General features: G+C 33.8%; 1 protein-coding gene across 1 annotated transcript; it reads left to right on the top strand.

Moving 5' to 3' along the window:
- Window positions 1–391: 391 nt before the first annotated feature.
- On the top strand, window positions 392–14,949 carry LOC147077865 (nuclear transcription factor Y subunit gamma-like). Its single transcript, XM_085960899.1, has 8 exons — window positions 392–633; window positions 1,795–1,927; window positions 2,282–2,467; window positions 2,917–3,054; window positions 4,624–4,713; window positions 7,895–8,143; window positions 11,010–11,126; window positions 14,405–14,949. The coding sequence occupies exons 1-8, from the start codon at window positions 611–613 to the stop codon at window positions 14,459–14,461; spliced, it is 993 nt and encodes a 330-aa protein (XP_085817025.1). The 5' UTR covers window positions 392–610; the 3' UTR covers window positions 14,462–14,949.
- The last annotated feature ends 1,373 nt before the right edge of the window (window positions 14,950–16,322 follow it).

The following is a 16,322-nucleotide window of genomic DNA, read 5'->3' as shown; positions in this document are numbered from 1 at the left end:
TGACTAGAATTTTCAAAACATCATTTATTTTGTTTTAAATAAAAAATATTGAAAAGTTTGATTATACTATATTATATTGATGCAAATTAGTAAATTTAATGTTATATTGTTCATGTTCTACCTACCTACCTATTAAGCGAATGGCAATAATTATTTTTTTATTGAAATCGACTTTTTTATTGTAACCATTAACCATAGATACCTATCGACACATCATAGTCGAAAATGACACACCTCTACTCGAGTCAAATAATATTTAATATTGAAAGTTCCAGGAAAAATAATGTTTTGATTTACTAAAAAAATATTGCTAAAAATTATAAATTAATCGTAGGTATGCCATGTGTCAAAGTCGATTCATAATTCGATCGTGAGCACAACACTAGCATGTGGTGTCATCGTGAGTGGCCACCCCTGGACGAATCACATTTCTTGTAATTGGTGATTGGAGATTTTCGAGTTATTTCGCTGATTGGCTCCTTGTACCGACTTATTTGACCGGGAGCGTTTTTAAACTTTTCGATTAAAACAAATTGATTTTTCACCCCTTTTCGGTTTCCGATTTTCCATCTTCGTTAAAATATCCTTATCGCTGTCGCAGGAAAACAAAATGTCCGTTTGCTTCGTGTCAACGTAAGTACATTATTACCATTTTTGCATGACGTTTCTACTGTAGTACCTAATGCACCATGCACCTCATAATTACTTTTAATTAATTATGTACCTATTTTACATTATTTTATCACGAGAGATGACATCCTACAATATCCTTACGATACTTATAACTATTTTTGTATTCTGCGTAATATTCTATTTTCGTTTTGCTAAAGAAAACAGTAGGAAGTTTTGAATGTAACTTCAATAATATTCGAACACACAAAATTTCTTGATATTTTAAATTGGAATTCATCCAAAAATCATTGAAAGACAACCTCATAATAGTTTTATTTGGCTTTGTGAAATATGTTCATCCGAAAATCGATTACTTCCACCAATCATCGAACTGATAATAATGTTCCTATCTATGTATGTATGCACAGAACAGATTAATGAGATAGAAATGTGAAAGCCAGTTACCTTGGACCGGGGTTTTGAAGCCGAGCTATATTTATTAATTTTGACCCAGCCCAAAGAACGCAAAGCATGCCGACTGTCCTCAAATACTGAATACGTGTTTTGTTCACGTCACAAACTTTTGTATGAGTTTCCTCTTTTAGCATTTTTTAGGTATTTATCTATACAAGCGATAAGTATGTAAATAAACTGCTCATTGTCAAAGAATGTACATATTCCGTCATGGCAATAGAAATTCAGCATTCTTTCCAACGATATTTGATTGTACCCAGAAGAGAGTGAATTTGTTTATGTGAGAAACATGTTCCTTTAATGAATTGCTCCTAAAGAATTTGTAGTAATAAAGTGGTGACCTATCAGATTATTTGTATTAAAACACAATTAATAGCAATTCTAGAACATTTTTAGTGTTGTTGAACTGGTACCTAAAGCGCCGGCTAGATGGCAGCGACTTGCCTGCGCGGTATAGTTTGTGCAATCTACTTTTACAGCGGTTTTCGGTTTGCGCAAGCTACACTTTTACCGTCCATACATGTGGGCGTTCCGATACAAACCGGTTTGCGCAGGTAAGCTTGTGGTAAAGCATGAGTGTCTAGCCGGCGCTTTACTAATGAATTGTTAATGTGTTGGTAGCTTGTATCCGTAATACGTATTATCTCGGTGCAACCTGAAAAATAATTTGCTGTTGACTATTTCTTCAAAATAAACCGCGGTTTCCAGGGATCAGACAACAACTGAAGATGGAGACACTCTACAGTTGGAAGAGGAATCTCAGGGAGGAAATGGAGAAGCTCACTTTGCCCTCGCACAGTTCTGGGAGAGGGTCATGGAGGATGTCAGGAAAGTCAGCACTGTAAGTATATCGACTCTACTTTATACCGTCATCTGATTTAATATGGACAGAAAAAAATATTGTACATTAGACATCGTAGGCTGACAAATTTTATAATTCCAGACAATTTTCTTATAACAATACATAATCACAATGACAGACCTCATTGTTGCACCAGTTTGTGACTTCCAATGCTTCATTTTCCGATATAAAATTGATTTTGAAGGCTCATTTCTCACTTTAGTAAATGATTTCAAAAATACTTTCACGAAAATATTATAGAGAAGAACACAATATGTATTCAAGATCTGAAAGAATTGAAAGTAGCGCTGCAGTGAAGGTTGTAATTTGTTAATGATAATATTTCTTTTTTAGGATGATTACAAGCAGCAAGTTCTACCGTTGGCTCGTGTGAAGAAGATCATGAAACTGGACGAAGACGTGAAGATGATATCGGCCGAAGCACCGCTCCTTTTTGCTAAGGCCGCTGAGATCTTCATTCACGAGCTCACTCTCAGGGCGTGGGTACACACTGAGGATAATAAGAGAAGGACTTTGCAGGTATATTTGTTATTTCTCGTTGCATTATCAATTTTGTATAGAAAACCATTACTTACATAAATAGTGTTTCCATCCGTGAATACAAAAATATGTCATCAAATGTTCACCAATATATGTATGTAAATATTCACAGCAGCGGCGAAGGGAGGAGGTAGGCTCTGGGGATCCGACATAAATAGTGCACATTAAACTTTGTCAGCACAGTGTGGTGACAACAATGGCCGCGCGGCTTAAGAGTCGGCCTATAACGTCGTGGGTCGCAGGTTCGAATCCTGGATCTGGCAAATACACATATTGTTTTCAATTTGTATTTGAGTCGGAGTATGGACCTATAATGTTGAGCAAGTGGCTGACATCCATTTCTTGTAAAAACTGCCACTGATTCACAATTTTGAATACAACTTTTGAACGGTTTGTGTACATTATGTTGGAAAATATATTCATTTCAGAGGAACGACATCGCAATGGCAATAATAAAATCCGACCAATTTGACTTCTTGATCGACATAGTGCCCCGTCAGGAAATTAAAATGCCTAAATTAAACAAGGAGGAGAACGTTGCCAGAACTGGAGTCAGCCAAGATCAGGTAAGCGTTTGCGAGTCTGTTCTTAATCTAATAAGAGTAGCTAATTGTGCCAATCTCGTATGTCAGATTTGAGTAATCTACGTCACCAGGAACATATTTTTTTGTCGCTCGCTAGTTCTCGCACTACTCATAAGTATGTGATTGAAAGTTCAAAAACTTCTTAAAAAATATATATAAAATATGCCATGTCAGTAAAATAAGTAAATTACCATTTTCACTTCTGGCATACATATTTATAATATGCCCCCATAGAGTGAGCTAGTGTTGATTGATATTGTCATTGGCCATTCGCCCATCCATTGGGTCCTTGTTTTGGATCAAACACGCATTGAAAAAGCAACATGTGATTGCCAGGGATGTGATACAAGATTTTACTCTGCATCAGTCTCTTCAGAGACAGGCACTCTGGTACCATAATTAATATTGTGTTTGTTAAATATATGGGATACGCCCATGTTAGCCGAGCAGCTTATCGTCGCCTTATTATGTTGTGTGTCCCAGGTTCGAATCCTGGGTCTGGCAAATACACATATTGTTTTCAATTTGTGTTTGGAGTCAAGAGTTGGACCTAATAGGTTGAGCAAGTGGCTAACATCCATTTCTTGTAAAAACAAAAAGCCTCTTAATACAACCTCCAATCAGTGGAGGCCCATATGATCTTCTAAGGATCGAAAATGGTGAAGTAGTAGTCGTAAATATATGGGATGTATGTAATTGACAACTTGAAACTTTACATAGGCATTTTGAAATAATAAAATTTTATTGATTTTGTCTAACTATTTATCCCATCAAAAATAGCTATATGTTTGTCATGGAATAACTGTAGCGGACAAACTTTCAGTATGCTGAAGGTGACATTCTAAATAATGGAACCTCATAAGTAATTTTCCCCAAAATCACTTTTGGCTTAGGACCCTCAATATTGTAAAATTTTAGTGTCAACTTGGTTTATACATTTTATATAGAAGCGGTACAGACAGTTTGATAAAAATAATAAATTTAAATCTTAATTCAAGGCACTGATGCATAGTCACACTGATAGATCCCATTTGTTGCATCAGTTTGTGACCTCCAATAAGTGTTATTTTCTCACAATATAATAATCGAAGAACATTATTTTTTCTTTTAACACTACTAATAGTGTAATGTACCTAGTGAAACAATCACAGAAACATCCAGGCTTTGTTTAAAATCAAATCACTGAGAATTGAACCTGGTGCTGTTGGATGAGAAGCTACTCCCTTATGAATTAGAGTAAGAGGAGTAGGCTGTCTATCTATCTAAGCTTAGCAACTGGTTTCTAGAATATTTTTTATTAATAATGGAGTAGTTCATATGGATTAAAGAGAAATTGAGGTGGCTGTGTCTCTTTGATTTCAAGATTTGAGAACCTTTGTGGTGAACAACATGTTTAATAGAAAATTTTTGCAGAATAAGAGTGTCGTAAAGCGAAAAAGTTTGAAAACCATTCTCTTGTAGAATATAATATAATTGGAGATATTTATAGATGTGTACTGAAACATCTATTCACTGACTAATGCTTATGTTTTTGTAATATTGTATTTACAGGTTCAATATTATTTCCAACTGGCTCAACAGCATCAAGCTGCTCTTCAGACTCCTCAAGTTGTTAGCACTGCTCAAATTCAGCAGGCACAGGTCAGTATACTTCCACGGTCTCTTCATTACTGAGAAAATATTTTTTTTTTTTGTTTTCTCATAAGGGTAATATCACATTAGGGTCTATAGCAGCGATATTCAACGTGCAGCCCGCGGTCCGAAACACATTTATTATCAGGAACATGATTTTTAATTTTGAAATAAACGCTTGGATACACATTACTTTTGTTTATAATTTTTAAAATCTCAAAAATGTTTTGTAATGATTTTTTTCGTCACACCAGTAGTGATGCGGCCCGCGTTACTTTACAAATATATGTATTTGGCCCGAAGAAAAAAAAGGTTGAGTATCATTGGTCTATAGTAATAAACTCAAATTCTGCCCACCTTTTTTAACCCTTTCTAAGCGTTACGAATCCCGACTTAGTACAACAGTGCGCGTTGTTATTTCAAGCATCAATAAATCGTAATAAATGTCAGTCAAACATACACAAATAGAGTAGTAAAAAATCGGAGTCAAGTTCAAAAATGATTATGACAGAACCTAATATTTTATGTGACTCTAAAAATAAACATTCGTCGCCTAAAACTGATAAGAAATCACGAACAAGATTTCTTCATTGAAAAAATGCCGGCTTACTCGAGCGGCGCCATGACACTTACGAAATGGTGCTGGACTAATGCGTCGATGACAGATTAACAAGTGTAAGAACAGTTCAGTATTATAGTCTACGGCTACGATTTCGACAAATATGTCATACACATAATGAATAATAATATGGTTTATGACTTTTATGAGCATTTTTGTTGAGTGTGTTAAAAAAATATCAGTCATAAATAGCTCATTTTTATAGCATCCAGGACATCTCAAACTGTGTAACTTTTATTTGAACTCCCATACACATTGCAGCACTGCAGGTCGAGTATAAATAAATCATCCTTGAGAACTACTGGCTATTTGAGAGTAATGTACTTACCACCAGTGCCTGGTTTGTACCTACCATTGACCCCGAACTGAATGGAATCGAATGACACATAGTTTATAACAAAACGGTTTATTTTTCGAATACCTATTAGGCTATTACAATTCGTAAAATATTAAATTTCAAACACTTTTTGCACTTCTAAATGCTTTATAGTCACCACAATTTTATTTTCAAGTTCATTTGTTTTTTTTTTTATTATATTACTTCAATAACCTGTGGGTCTATTCTATACTTATCGAACACTAAAGTGATAAATAGTATCAAACTTAGGGTAGGTTTGTATCAAAATATTAGCACTTATTGTAACAATTACACGAAGTTGGTTTTTATTGTTGCAATAAGTGCGATATTTCAACAGCAGCAAGATAGGTGCTGTTAAAATATAGCACTTATTGCAACAATAAAAACCAACTTCGTGTAATTGTTACAATAAGTGCTAACATTTTGATACAAACCTACCCTAAGTATGATAATATTTATTACTTTATCACTTTAGCGGTCGATAAGTATAGAATAGACCCACTGGTACTAGAATAGGTAATCTCTTATTTTATTATAATGACATGATAGTAAGTAACTCGAGTTATTTTCGACTATAAATATAAGAAGAATTCTCCATAAAAAAAAATAGTAGTCATGAATCAAACCCTTTTGAATAGTGTTACGAAAAAAATAATTCTCAAGTGTCTGTCTCACACCAGCAGACGATGATTTGCCGCGCAGTGTATAAAAATTCAGTAGCGCGGGACCTGGTGTAGCGTAATACGACAATTTCCGTATTTATGCGGGAACGGGCATCTGATTGTTCGTGTCTTTTCTTTATAAATGGCTGATAACTAGGGTAAATAAATAATTTTTGTCTGTTTCACCTAATTCTATAACCAGAAAATAGTATTTAAAAATGTTAATCAATGATAAACAAAGAGACATATTGAATCGCGGACTCCTAGGTATATTTAAATGACACCTTGTTCAAATTATTTTCCGAAACTATTTACTCGCGGATAATATAATAGCAGATAGGCGAATGAATGCAATCTCCAAAAGCATTCCTTTTGTAAAAATATTTTGTAAATTCACTTTGATCAATGTAAATTTCGAATATTCTATTTAACAGTTTACGCACCAAATAGTTTTTCAATCATTAAAAAACAATATAACTTATTATATCGCAAACTCGTATCGTTACAAACACGTCAGTCAAATGTCTTCGACGCACATGCACTAAGAAGCGATAAGACACTATATACGCGGCAAATTTGAATTGGCCCGATGACTGATATTTTTTTATTCAAGACACGCTCCCGAAAAATATTTATTTAAATTAGATAGAACAAAAGTTTAGGCTATCCATTGACAGATGTCAAGAGAAGGATGATTTCTGAATAAATTAAATCAATGTTCGAATTATTCGCGCCTGGCCGAAAGGAGTACTAGGCAAACGAAAATCGAAATGACTTTAGTCAGCTGACGCGCGGATGACTCGCGCGTATAGGCTGACTAAAGTCAGTTGCCGCGTTAGAAAGGTTAAATAGTGATATTGTTTTAGTATTATAAAAATACTCATAATGATAAATTATTGTTTGTGGTTACGTCTTCAAGGACCACAGTGTATTTGTTGCTTTTAGTGTTGCTGACTATTGGCGAAGGATGAAAAAAAACATTTTGATTATCGACAAAACCAAAGATGTTGTAGACAACTTTCTTCAAATTCATTTGATTCAGATGCTTTGTGATTTATTTGCCAGGGTCACACACTAAAATGAAAACGTGTTTTAAGTCTAAGCTGTTTTTTTTTATAGAATGATTATAGAAATGCTACGGTATGTAACCAAAGCAAAAAATCAAATCAGCCCACCATTTTTGTTGTTGTGTTAGTTACTGATTCAACCATATCCAAAACACTCTGGAATGGTTAAAAATTGTAATACAAAGAGTTCTTATTCTGATTCTGAAACTGATTACAATACATACTGATTTTGTGTTTACTATGGGCACATAATCGTTGTGTTTTTTGGTACTTCACAGCACATCATAGAAGAGTGATAATATCACTTATTATAATATGCTAAAAGTAATCATTGTTGATTCACAAATAATGTGTTTTGTTAATTCTAAAATCGCAAGAGATTTGACCATTGTAATGCATTCTTTGAATTAAAATTGCATTGAGAAGTTATGTAATGCTAATTAACTCATAGTCAGACTGAACGTAATCTATTTATTTATTCCAGACTTTGCAAGCGACCCAAGCGACGAATTCCGGTCCTCAGATAATTCAAGTGACAGCCGCTACGCCGCAGCAACAACAGCAAGTAGCACAACAACAGCAGCAACAACAACAACAGCAACAACAACAGCAACAACAACAACAGCAGCAGCAGCAACCACAACAGCAACAATCTCAGCAACAGACACAGCAGAACGCAATCCAGATTGTTCACCAGGTTGTCACACCCAACGGAGAAATTCAACACATCCCTGTGAGTGGATTACATCATGAATATTTCATTTTATTTTGTCAACTTCTTAACTTGCGTCACCCCAAAAAGTCATGAGTCATCAGTCTAGTAGAGAAGGGATACACAGGAATTGGGGGGTGTCTGCCGACGATACGTCACAGTACTTGTTCATAAGTCCTGTCTACATTTGTGCTCTGATTTGGAGATGGACGCATTGCTGTCCATGTGTAGCCTGTCTCAAACCGGATAAATGGCCATTTTTCATGATGAAAGTGCCAGCCCATGTAGCAAATAAGCAAAAAATAATATAATTTTGAAGGATTCAACATGATAAATGTTCTGTGTACTATAGTTTTTTCAAAATATATAATAATTTTTACATCATTGTATTACAATCAGCATTATAAAAAGATGACAACACTGCTTCCCTTGAAATATTGAAAACTATTTAACGTACAAGACGTGTAGGCAATTGACACAGTGCGTAACACTTTCAATCTAAAGTGTGCAATAATAATAAAGTGTTAAATCCAGAATTAAAAAGTTTAAGTGAAGTGGAAGATGAAGAAATCAAATGTAGATACAGTAAAACCTCGTTAATAAGAACACGGATAATTTGAAATTCGCCATAATTCGAAATTTTCGCAAAAAAAAGTCCCTTGAACATTAATTTCATATAAAACCATACTTACCTTTAATTTGAATTTCGTAATTCAAAATGATTACAGAGTCCTAACATACAAAAATATTCAATAAATCTTAATAAAGTACACTATTTCATTAGCCAGTATTGAAAATTGTGACAGATTTTTCTTAAAACATCATAAATTACTTATTTTCAGAAGGTAATAGAAATAATCCTGACATTTTATGACCCATTAACACATACGGAATCAGAAATTTCATAGGCATATCTATGATCGTAAACAAAATTAATGAAAATCATATTTTTTTTTCAAATTTTAATATTTCCCCCCCATACATTTCATATTTCGTAATTCGAATTTTTTTTCGATTTTCGGTACCATGGAATTCGTATTAACTATGGTCGCATAGTCCGGTTGGATAACCCCCATTTCCCGGGTGTGCCTTGTCTAACTGTGTCTAATTCGCACACCTGCGTGATATCCACATCTCCAAACTGTTGAAACAATTAAATACCAAACCTTTTTACCGATTTCCTGCTCGGTATTTGTTGTGTTATTTTGTGGTTGTCATACACATGCACGTTTCTCCTAAAGGCGCCTTTTCACACAATCACTTTCCGCTACGCACGGTGTCTTTACTTCGTTGTTTGTTTTGTATTGTGCACAAGGTTATAACCTATTTTTGAAAGTGTTGTGAAAATTCGTTTTTTTAATATTAAGCTGTAACATAACCTAAGATAACAATACCCGTTGGAAACAAAATACTTTCGCTGGTTGTATATAATATTTCATTGAATAAAACCATGGAATACACTGTCAAGTTTCTACATTTTGCATTTTGTCATTTTGCATTTTGTCATTTTGCATTTTGTCATTTTGCAATTTCGAAGATTCTCCAAGGAGATCATTTTCCGCTAGGTGCCTCTGCTGGTATAAGGATCCCCCTTAATTAGTTATTATATTGATAATACAAATACATACATGGAAATATGTACATTTGGTTCTTCGTCGTGTGTTAAGTTGTTTGTATATTGAATTATTTATCAAATAAAAAAAACACAAAGGGGGGCTGATAGGGCTCTAGCCTGGGGGCCCGGTGTGGCAGGTCAACCAAATAAGTGAGATAAAAAAAAATACGAATTTTCTCTAATGGTAAAAAAGTTGCCTGCGGCGCTATTTTATTACGCTCATATTCATTTTTTAAAACATGTGATTGTACGATACAATTTATTATTATTGTGTCAATACTCGACACACAATTATTCTTAACCCGACAACTAACCATAAGTGGATGTATTAATAAATACAAAAAATCACTAAACATACAATCAATACCAACAATTTTTACCTCAAACACCATTTGAAGAGCGCTATTTTAGAGTATCACACTGTTTTAACCTTAGAAATAGGTGGGAGGCCCGCCAAAGATCCTGGCCCAGTCCCCCCTTCAGGATGTGGGATCCATGTTTTGGTGTATACATTATTTTACTTGTGGTGTGCCGCGGAATTATGGGAAGACCTTTGGTGTGCCGTGGGTGAGAAAAGGTTGCGGAGCACTGTCTTAAACTATCGCGATAATAACTGTTTACACGTAACAGTGCTGACTGTCTCTCCAGTCTCATTCTTTAAGAGTAAGCAAGACGCGATGATATCATTTTATGGTACTATTTGACAAGTCATGAAAATAGTTTAACCCCTAAATGAGTCTGCTCGGTGTAGTTCGTTTTTTTCCGGCAGGTTCGCTACCATCGTTCTATTGCGCTGGCTTTCAGAAGCTTCTGAAAATTTTTGATTCATGCATGCAATCTTGCAATTTACATGATAATACCTACATGTTTACACATGCATTTTTTTGTTATGACCGCGATAATACATACTGTTAGCAGTAAATCCATGCACACTAATTCAAAAAATGACATATTGAGTTAGTTATACCAAAATGTTCCTTATTTCAAACTTTACCGTCTGGAAACCTTCTTAATAAATAAACAGTCTTTATTTTAAAGTCATCCTTTTTACGATTACTTAATAAACTCACATGATAGACCATTTCAAACATTTTAACAACTTCAAATTTAAATTACTCAAAACTAGTATTCTCCAGTTAGTGTGTTCTGCCAGAACAGAGACGATATACTGTAATGATATTGCCACATATGTACGTACTGTGGATGATGGTTTTTGCTTGTTGGAGTAGATATGAACAACAATACTTAGTATAATCTTTCTTTAATTTGCAGATTCATTTAACACAATCGCAGTTGAATTTGATACGAATGCAGATGCAGAGTGGATCAAATCAACCAATCATCATTCAGGCGCCTACCGTTGCTGCTGGACAGTCTCAAATTATACAGGTAATAATGCATGTATAATTTTTTGAGTCACGGGTCTTGTAGTACAACCGAAGATTCTCTATAAATGGAAATATTGTTTGTAGAACTGTTGCAAAGTCACTACTCATTGTTATATTTGGACAATGCAAATCAAACTTTGTATTACAATCACCGATAATTCGGTTATTCACATTTTATTGCAATTCGATTTTTTCATGAATTTTAATTTCTCATACAGCGATATTTATGTTTTAATTTGTATTTATTAATACGAAACAATTTTTGATCAAAAAACACTTAATAATTTCAATAGATCAAACAAAAACTGCACAATTCGCACAATCCAGAAGTTGTGACATTTTTTCACTTTTTAATTCTTGGTGGAAAGAAATAGAATTCATCAAAATAAAACACATGTGAGGAGTTCACTATCAAACATGGCCAAGTCGTGTTACTTTTTTTTCAGAAGAGGCAAAAGTTTGTTTGACTACTTTACCATGACATTTTATGTTTTTATTCCATCTATAAAGCTTCATATACTCTCAATAAGACAATCGAAAAGATACATTTTTATTGAAGGTGCTTAGTTTTGTCAGAAAATCAGCTTGAATACATGACTTGGCCGTGTTTGATACTAAGGTGTTGACTTGGCCGCTTTTGAAACTAAAATGAGTTCCCTACCGGAATCAATAAAAAAGTTAACATCGGCCAAAACATGACTTGGCCGTGTTTGATAATGAGCTCCTCATATGTAGTACTTAGCAGTGGCGAAGGGTGGAGGTAGGCTGTTAAGATACGCCATAAATAGTGCACATTAAACTTTTTCAGACATACATATTTGTTTTCATTGAAATAAGACTACAATTTACAGATAGTGTTGGTTAAATTTTAAAATTCAATTAAACCCTGAGAAACCAAGCCATAATAGATAATAGTCAAAAAATACATGTCTATCTATAAAATATCTAAAATTATGCAATTAAATCATACATAACTTTGAGTATTTTATAGATAGAATAATATTTTTTATTTATTATAGTTTGGTTTACGCAGGGCTTAATGAATTAAAAAAATGAACCAACAATATGTTTAATATGTAGTTTTAATCTAACGAAAACAAATAACTATGAATGAAAAAGTGTGCACCATTTTGTCGTATCGCCCAAATTAGACCAAATCTATTATGGTTTCGTTTAGGCAGGGTTTAATTGATTTTTAAAAACTTACTAACACAATCTGTAAATTGTAGTATTAGCTCAATAAAAACAATTACATATGACTAACAAACTTTAGTGTGCACTATTTATAGCGAATCTTAACAGCCTACCTCCACCCTTCGCCACTGGTACTTAGTCTTATTCCACATAATTTAATACTGAAGAGGGCCGGTTTCATCCCCTTAAATCATTTTCAACTGATGTATGTATTTTTTGTGAATTCAAACCTTTCAAAGCGTTACGAATCCCGGCTTCATACAACAGTGCGCCTTCTGATTTCAAGCATCAATAAATCGTAATAAATGTCAGTCAAACATACACAAATAGAGTCGTAAAAAATCGTGTCAATTTCAAAAATGTTTATAACAGAATCTAATATTTTATGGGACTCTAAAAATAAACATTTCTCGCTTAAATCTGATAAGAAATCACGAACAAGTTTGCTTCATAGAAAAAATGCCAGCTTACCCGAGTGCCGCCATGATAGTGACGTATCGGTGCTGGACAAGTGGGTCGATGACAGATGATAAACGATTCAGTATTCTTGTAGTCTACCGGCTACCCAAACCACTTAATAAATTTCGACAAATATTTATTTACACCAATGTTATACGTAATAATATTTTTTTAGCACTTCAAAATTTCAATAATTAAGCTTTTCATGATATTGTCTAAAACACGGGTATATACATAATGGCACATTGCACTCGGAACACATTATATCTTGAATATTTTTTAGTTTTTGGTTTATGTTTTGAATTTGCACAAACATGACAGATTCTGCAAGGGTGTTGTCATTTATTAGTGGGAGGAATTATATCCGGATATTCAGGATCATGAATTGCTTCTCCCATTTCATCGCACAAATTAGCAGGGATATCCATTTTAAAATAATCATAAAAAATCAAACAGGCAAAATATACGTAGCTATCACAAAAACTGTTTTTAATTTTTTCTATTGTGTGAAAATGTTTATTCACTTAATTCAATTCACTCAACGTATCTTTTCTTTATAACTGACTGATAACTGGGGTAAATAAACAATTTTTGTCCGTTTTACATAATAGTATAACCAGAAAATAGTATTTAAAAATGTTACTCAACGAAAGAGAAATATTAAATCGCGGACTCGTATATTTAAATTATACCTTGTTCAAATAATTTTCTGAAACTATTAACTCATGGATAATATTATACTAGCAGATAGACGAATGAATGCAATCTCCAAAAGCATTCCTTTTGTAAAAATGTTTTGTAAATTCACTTTGATCAATGTAACTTTCGAATATTCTATTTAACAGTTTACGCACCAAATAGTTTTTCAATCACTAAAAAACAATATGACATATTATATCGCGAACTTGTATCGTTACAAACGCGTCAGTAAAATGTCTTCGGTGCACATGCACTGAGTAGCGATAAGGCCAATATAGGCGGCGAATTCAAAGTGACCCGATGACGGATATTTTTTATATCCGAGACACGCTCCCGAAAAATATTTATTTGAATTAGATAGAACAAAATTTTAGACTATACATCGACAGATGTCTGGAGAAGGATGATTTCTAAATAAATAAAATGAATATTCGAAATTTTCGCGCGTGGCCAAAAGCAGTACTAGGCAAACGAAAATCGAAATGACTAAAGTTAGTTGCCGCGTAAGAAAGGTTAAGAAATGTTTTTAAACTGAATCCCCCATGACCATTTTTTGGTCCCAGTGTACAAAATGTAGGTGTAGTCTGACAGACAATTTAAATTTCAAAACTAGCTCACTTGCTTATTGAGTTTGATCTAATCAGTTGATATTAGGCATAAATTATATATTCAAAAATTTTCATAATTCGATTGTTCATTAATTTTGAATCATTTAATTTTCACCGTTTCTAATTGAAGATTTTTATGGCTTCACTTTCAAATGTTGTTTGCTAATTCCCTATTGGTCTCTTCCATCCTGGGATCCCTATTAATGTGTCTGTGTCTCTGGTATAATAATTTTGCATTTTGCGTACCCGCACATTTCAAATCTATTTTAGTCGTCTTATATTAATGATGTATATAATTATATATTTTGACTTATTGCAGGTGGGTCAACAGCAACAACCACAACAAGTTTACCTGACACAGGTGGAAGGAGAGTAATTGAGAGATTGACAACATTCATCTGTCATCAGCAGACTGCTGTTATACAATCAAAATTAGTTAGTTACCACCTCAATCATAGTAATAGTATAACTAGATGATTGGTACGCAAGTCACTGGCACTAAACCCGGGAGCTTGTATAAAATGCCGACAATGGTCATATTTTATTGTCGAGCCAACTAATAGTGAAATCTTGATTCTATTGTATTTTCTATTCATTCAGTTATTTTAATCTAAAAATTTAAAGCAATGAACTCAGGCACCCGATCCCGCACTAATGTAGAAATTATCATTTTGTGTTCACGCCCAGTCCCGCACCATTGTAGTTTTATACACTCAGTGGCGTCCCTATACAAAATGCCGCCCCTGGGCAGCGCCAAAATGCCACCCCATTTTTTATACAGTATTTTTTTATCATCCGTGTCGTTTATGTTCACAATGGACGTCAAAGGGCGACAGATGTAAACTAGACATTTGCGAACCCGACAAAAAATGCAGTCTTGTTAAACCCTTTATGTTAGTTAATACGTCATTTTGTTTCCAATGATTGAGTTGAATTTTTTAATGGAAAGATATTTTCGTTATTACTATTTCTCTAGAATCCAAATAATTCTCCTCGATTTGCCGCCCTTCGAGTAACTGCTGCCCCCAAGCGACGCTCAATCTGCCTACCCCCACAGGACGTCACTGTATACACTGTGACTAATAATTGTCATATGCTGACGTTAGATATAATATCACTTGGGTATTTTTTTTTTTTATTACACTACTTTAAAGAACTCGATTGAGTTTATACATATTTATGGCCTTCACAAGTTACCGGTAGTGTTGTATATTTTATTATGTTATAATATAGGTTTATTATATTATAAAATATAAACATACGACATAAGCGTGAAATTCGATAGTTTTGACAGAAAATTGAGTGACGCCGAGTGAGAGAAAACGATGCGATAGGCATGAAGCCTAAGTTAAGAGTAAGAGCAGTCAGAAATAATAATGGTGACAATATTTAAACTTACCCTCTGTAATTCACAATCGCAAAAGTTGTTCTACTATAGTAATACAAATTGAGATTTCCTGGAGCAGATATTTCAACACACTTGACATGCTTGACATAAATAGGCAAATGCAAATGATTCATTTTGTTTTTTCCTACATCTTATTAAATCTGTATTTATTTATATACAAAACTATAGCTAACAGACTTCCTCAAATTATTTAGAAGATGATTTTTTTCGAAATATGTGCCTGATTGTGCGTGTAAAATTTGTGGGTTTACGCTAAAGTTTTGTGCGAAGCTCCGGGTGCCCGAGTGTTAATAAGAGTTACTTATATTAATAGTGTTGGTCCAGCATTGATTAATGCCGAAGGGAGTTTGTGTATGTTTCTAATATAGGAATCTTTGAAGAATAGTACACCTAGTTGCTGATTAATACATTATTGATAATTTTATTACGGAAACTGAAATAGTTTTGATAAAAGATGGCTTTATTTTGTTACATAGGTATGTTTATAAGGGAATAGCAATACTTAACAATAGATTGGTCTCGTTTTAATAATATGTGTATTTGGATTATACGTGAGTTCCATAACAGTTTGTATGTAGTATATATATATTTATAAGATTCGGCAATACAGCTATCCAATGGGCCAAATATTTAAAAACACCAAGAAAATTGCATTAGTTATAAACCCTCAACTATAACTTGGGCGCGACCATGGCCGGTTTATTGAAAGCAATCAGTTCTTCAAACCGCCTCACCTCAAGTTATAGTTGTGAATCTCTATTTCTATAATTTTTTGATAAATTGTTCCATATATTTATTTTTTATTCACATGAAAAATTGACCGTAGGTA

Source organism: Rhyacophila brunnea, unplaced genomic scaffold (genome assembly GCF_057557595.1).
Source record: "Rhyacophila brunnea isolate RB1 unplaced genomic scaffold, BYU_Rbru_1.0 scaffold_12, whole genome shotgun sequence".
Classification (NCBI taxonomy): domain Eukaryota; kingdom Metazoa; phylum Arthropoda; class Insecta; order Trichoptera; family Rhyacophilidae; genus Rhyacophila; species Rhyacophila brunnea.
Note: the sequence above shows the minus strand (reverse complement) of the source record. Positions and strands in the feature narration are given on the sequence as shown.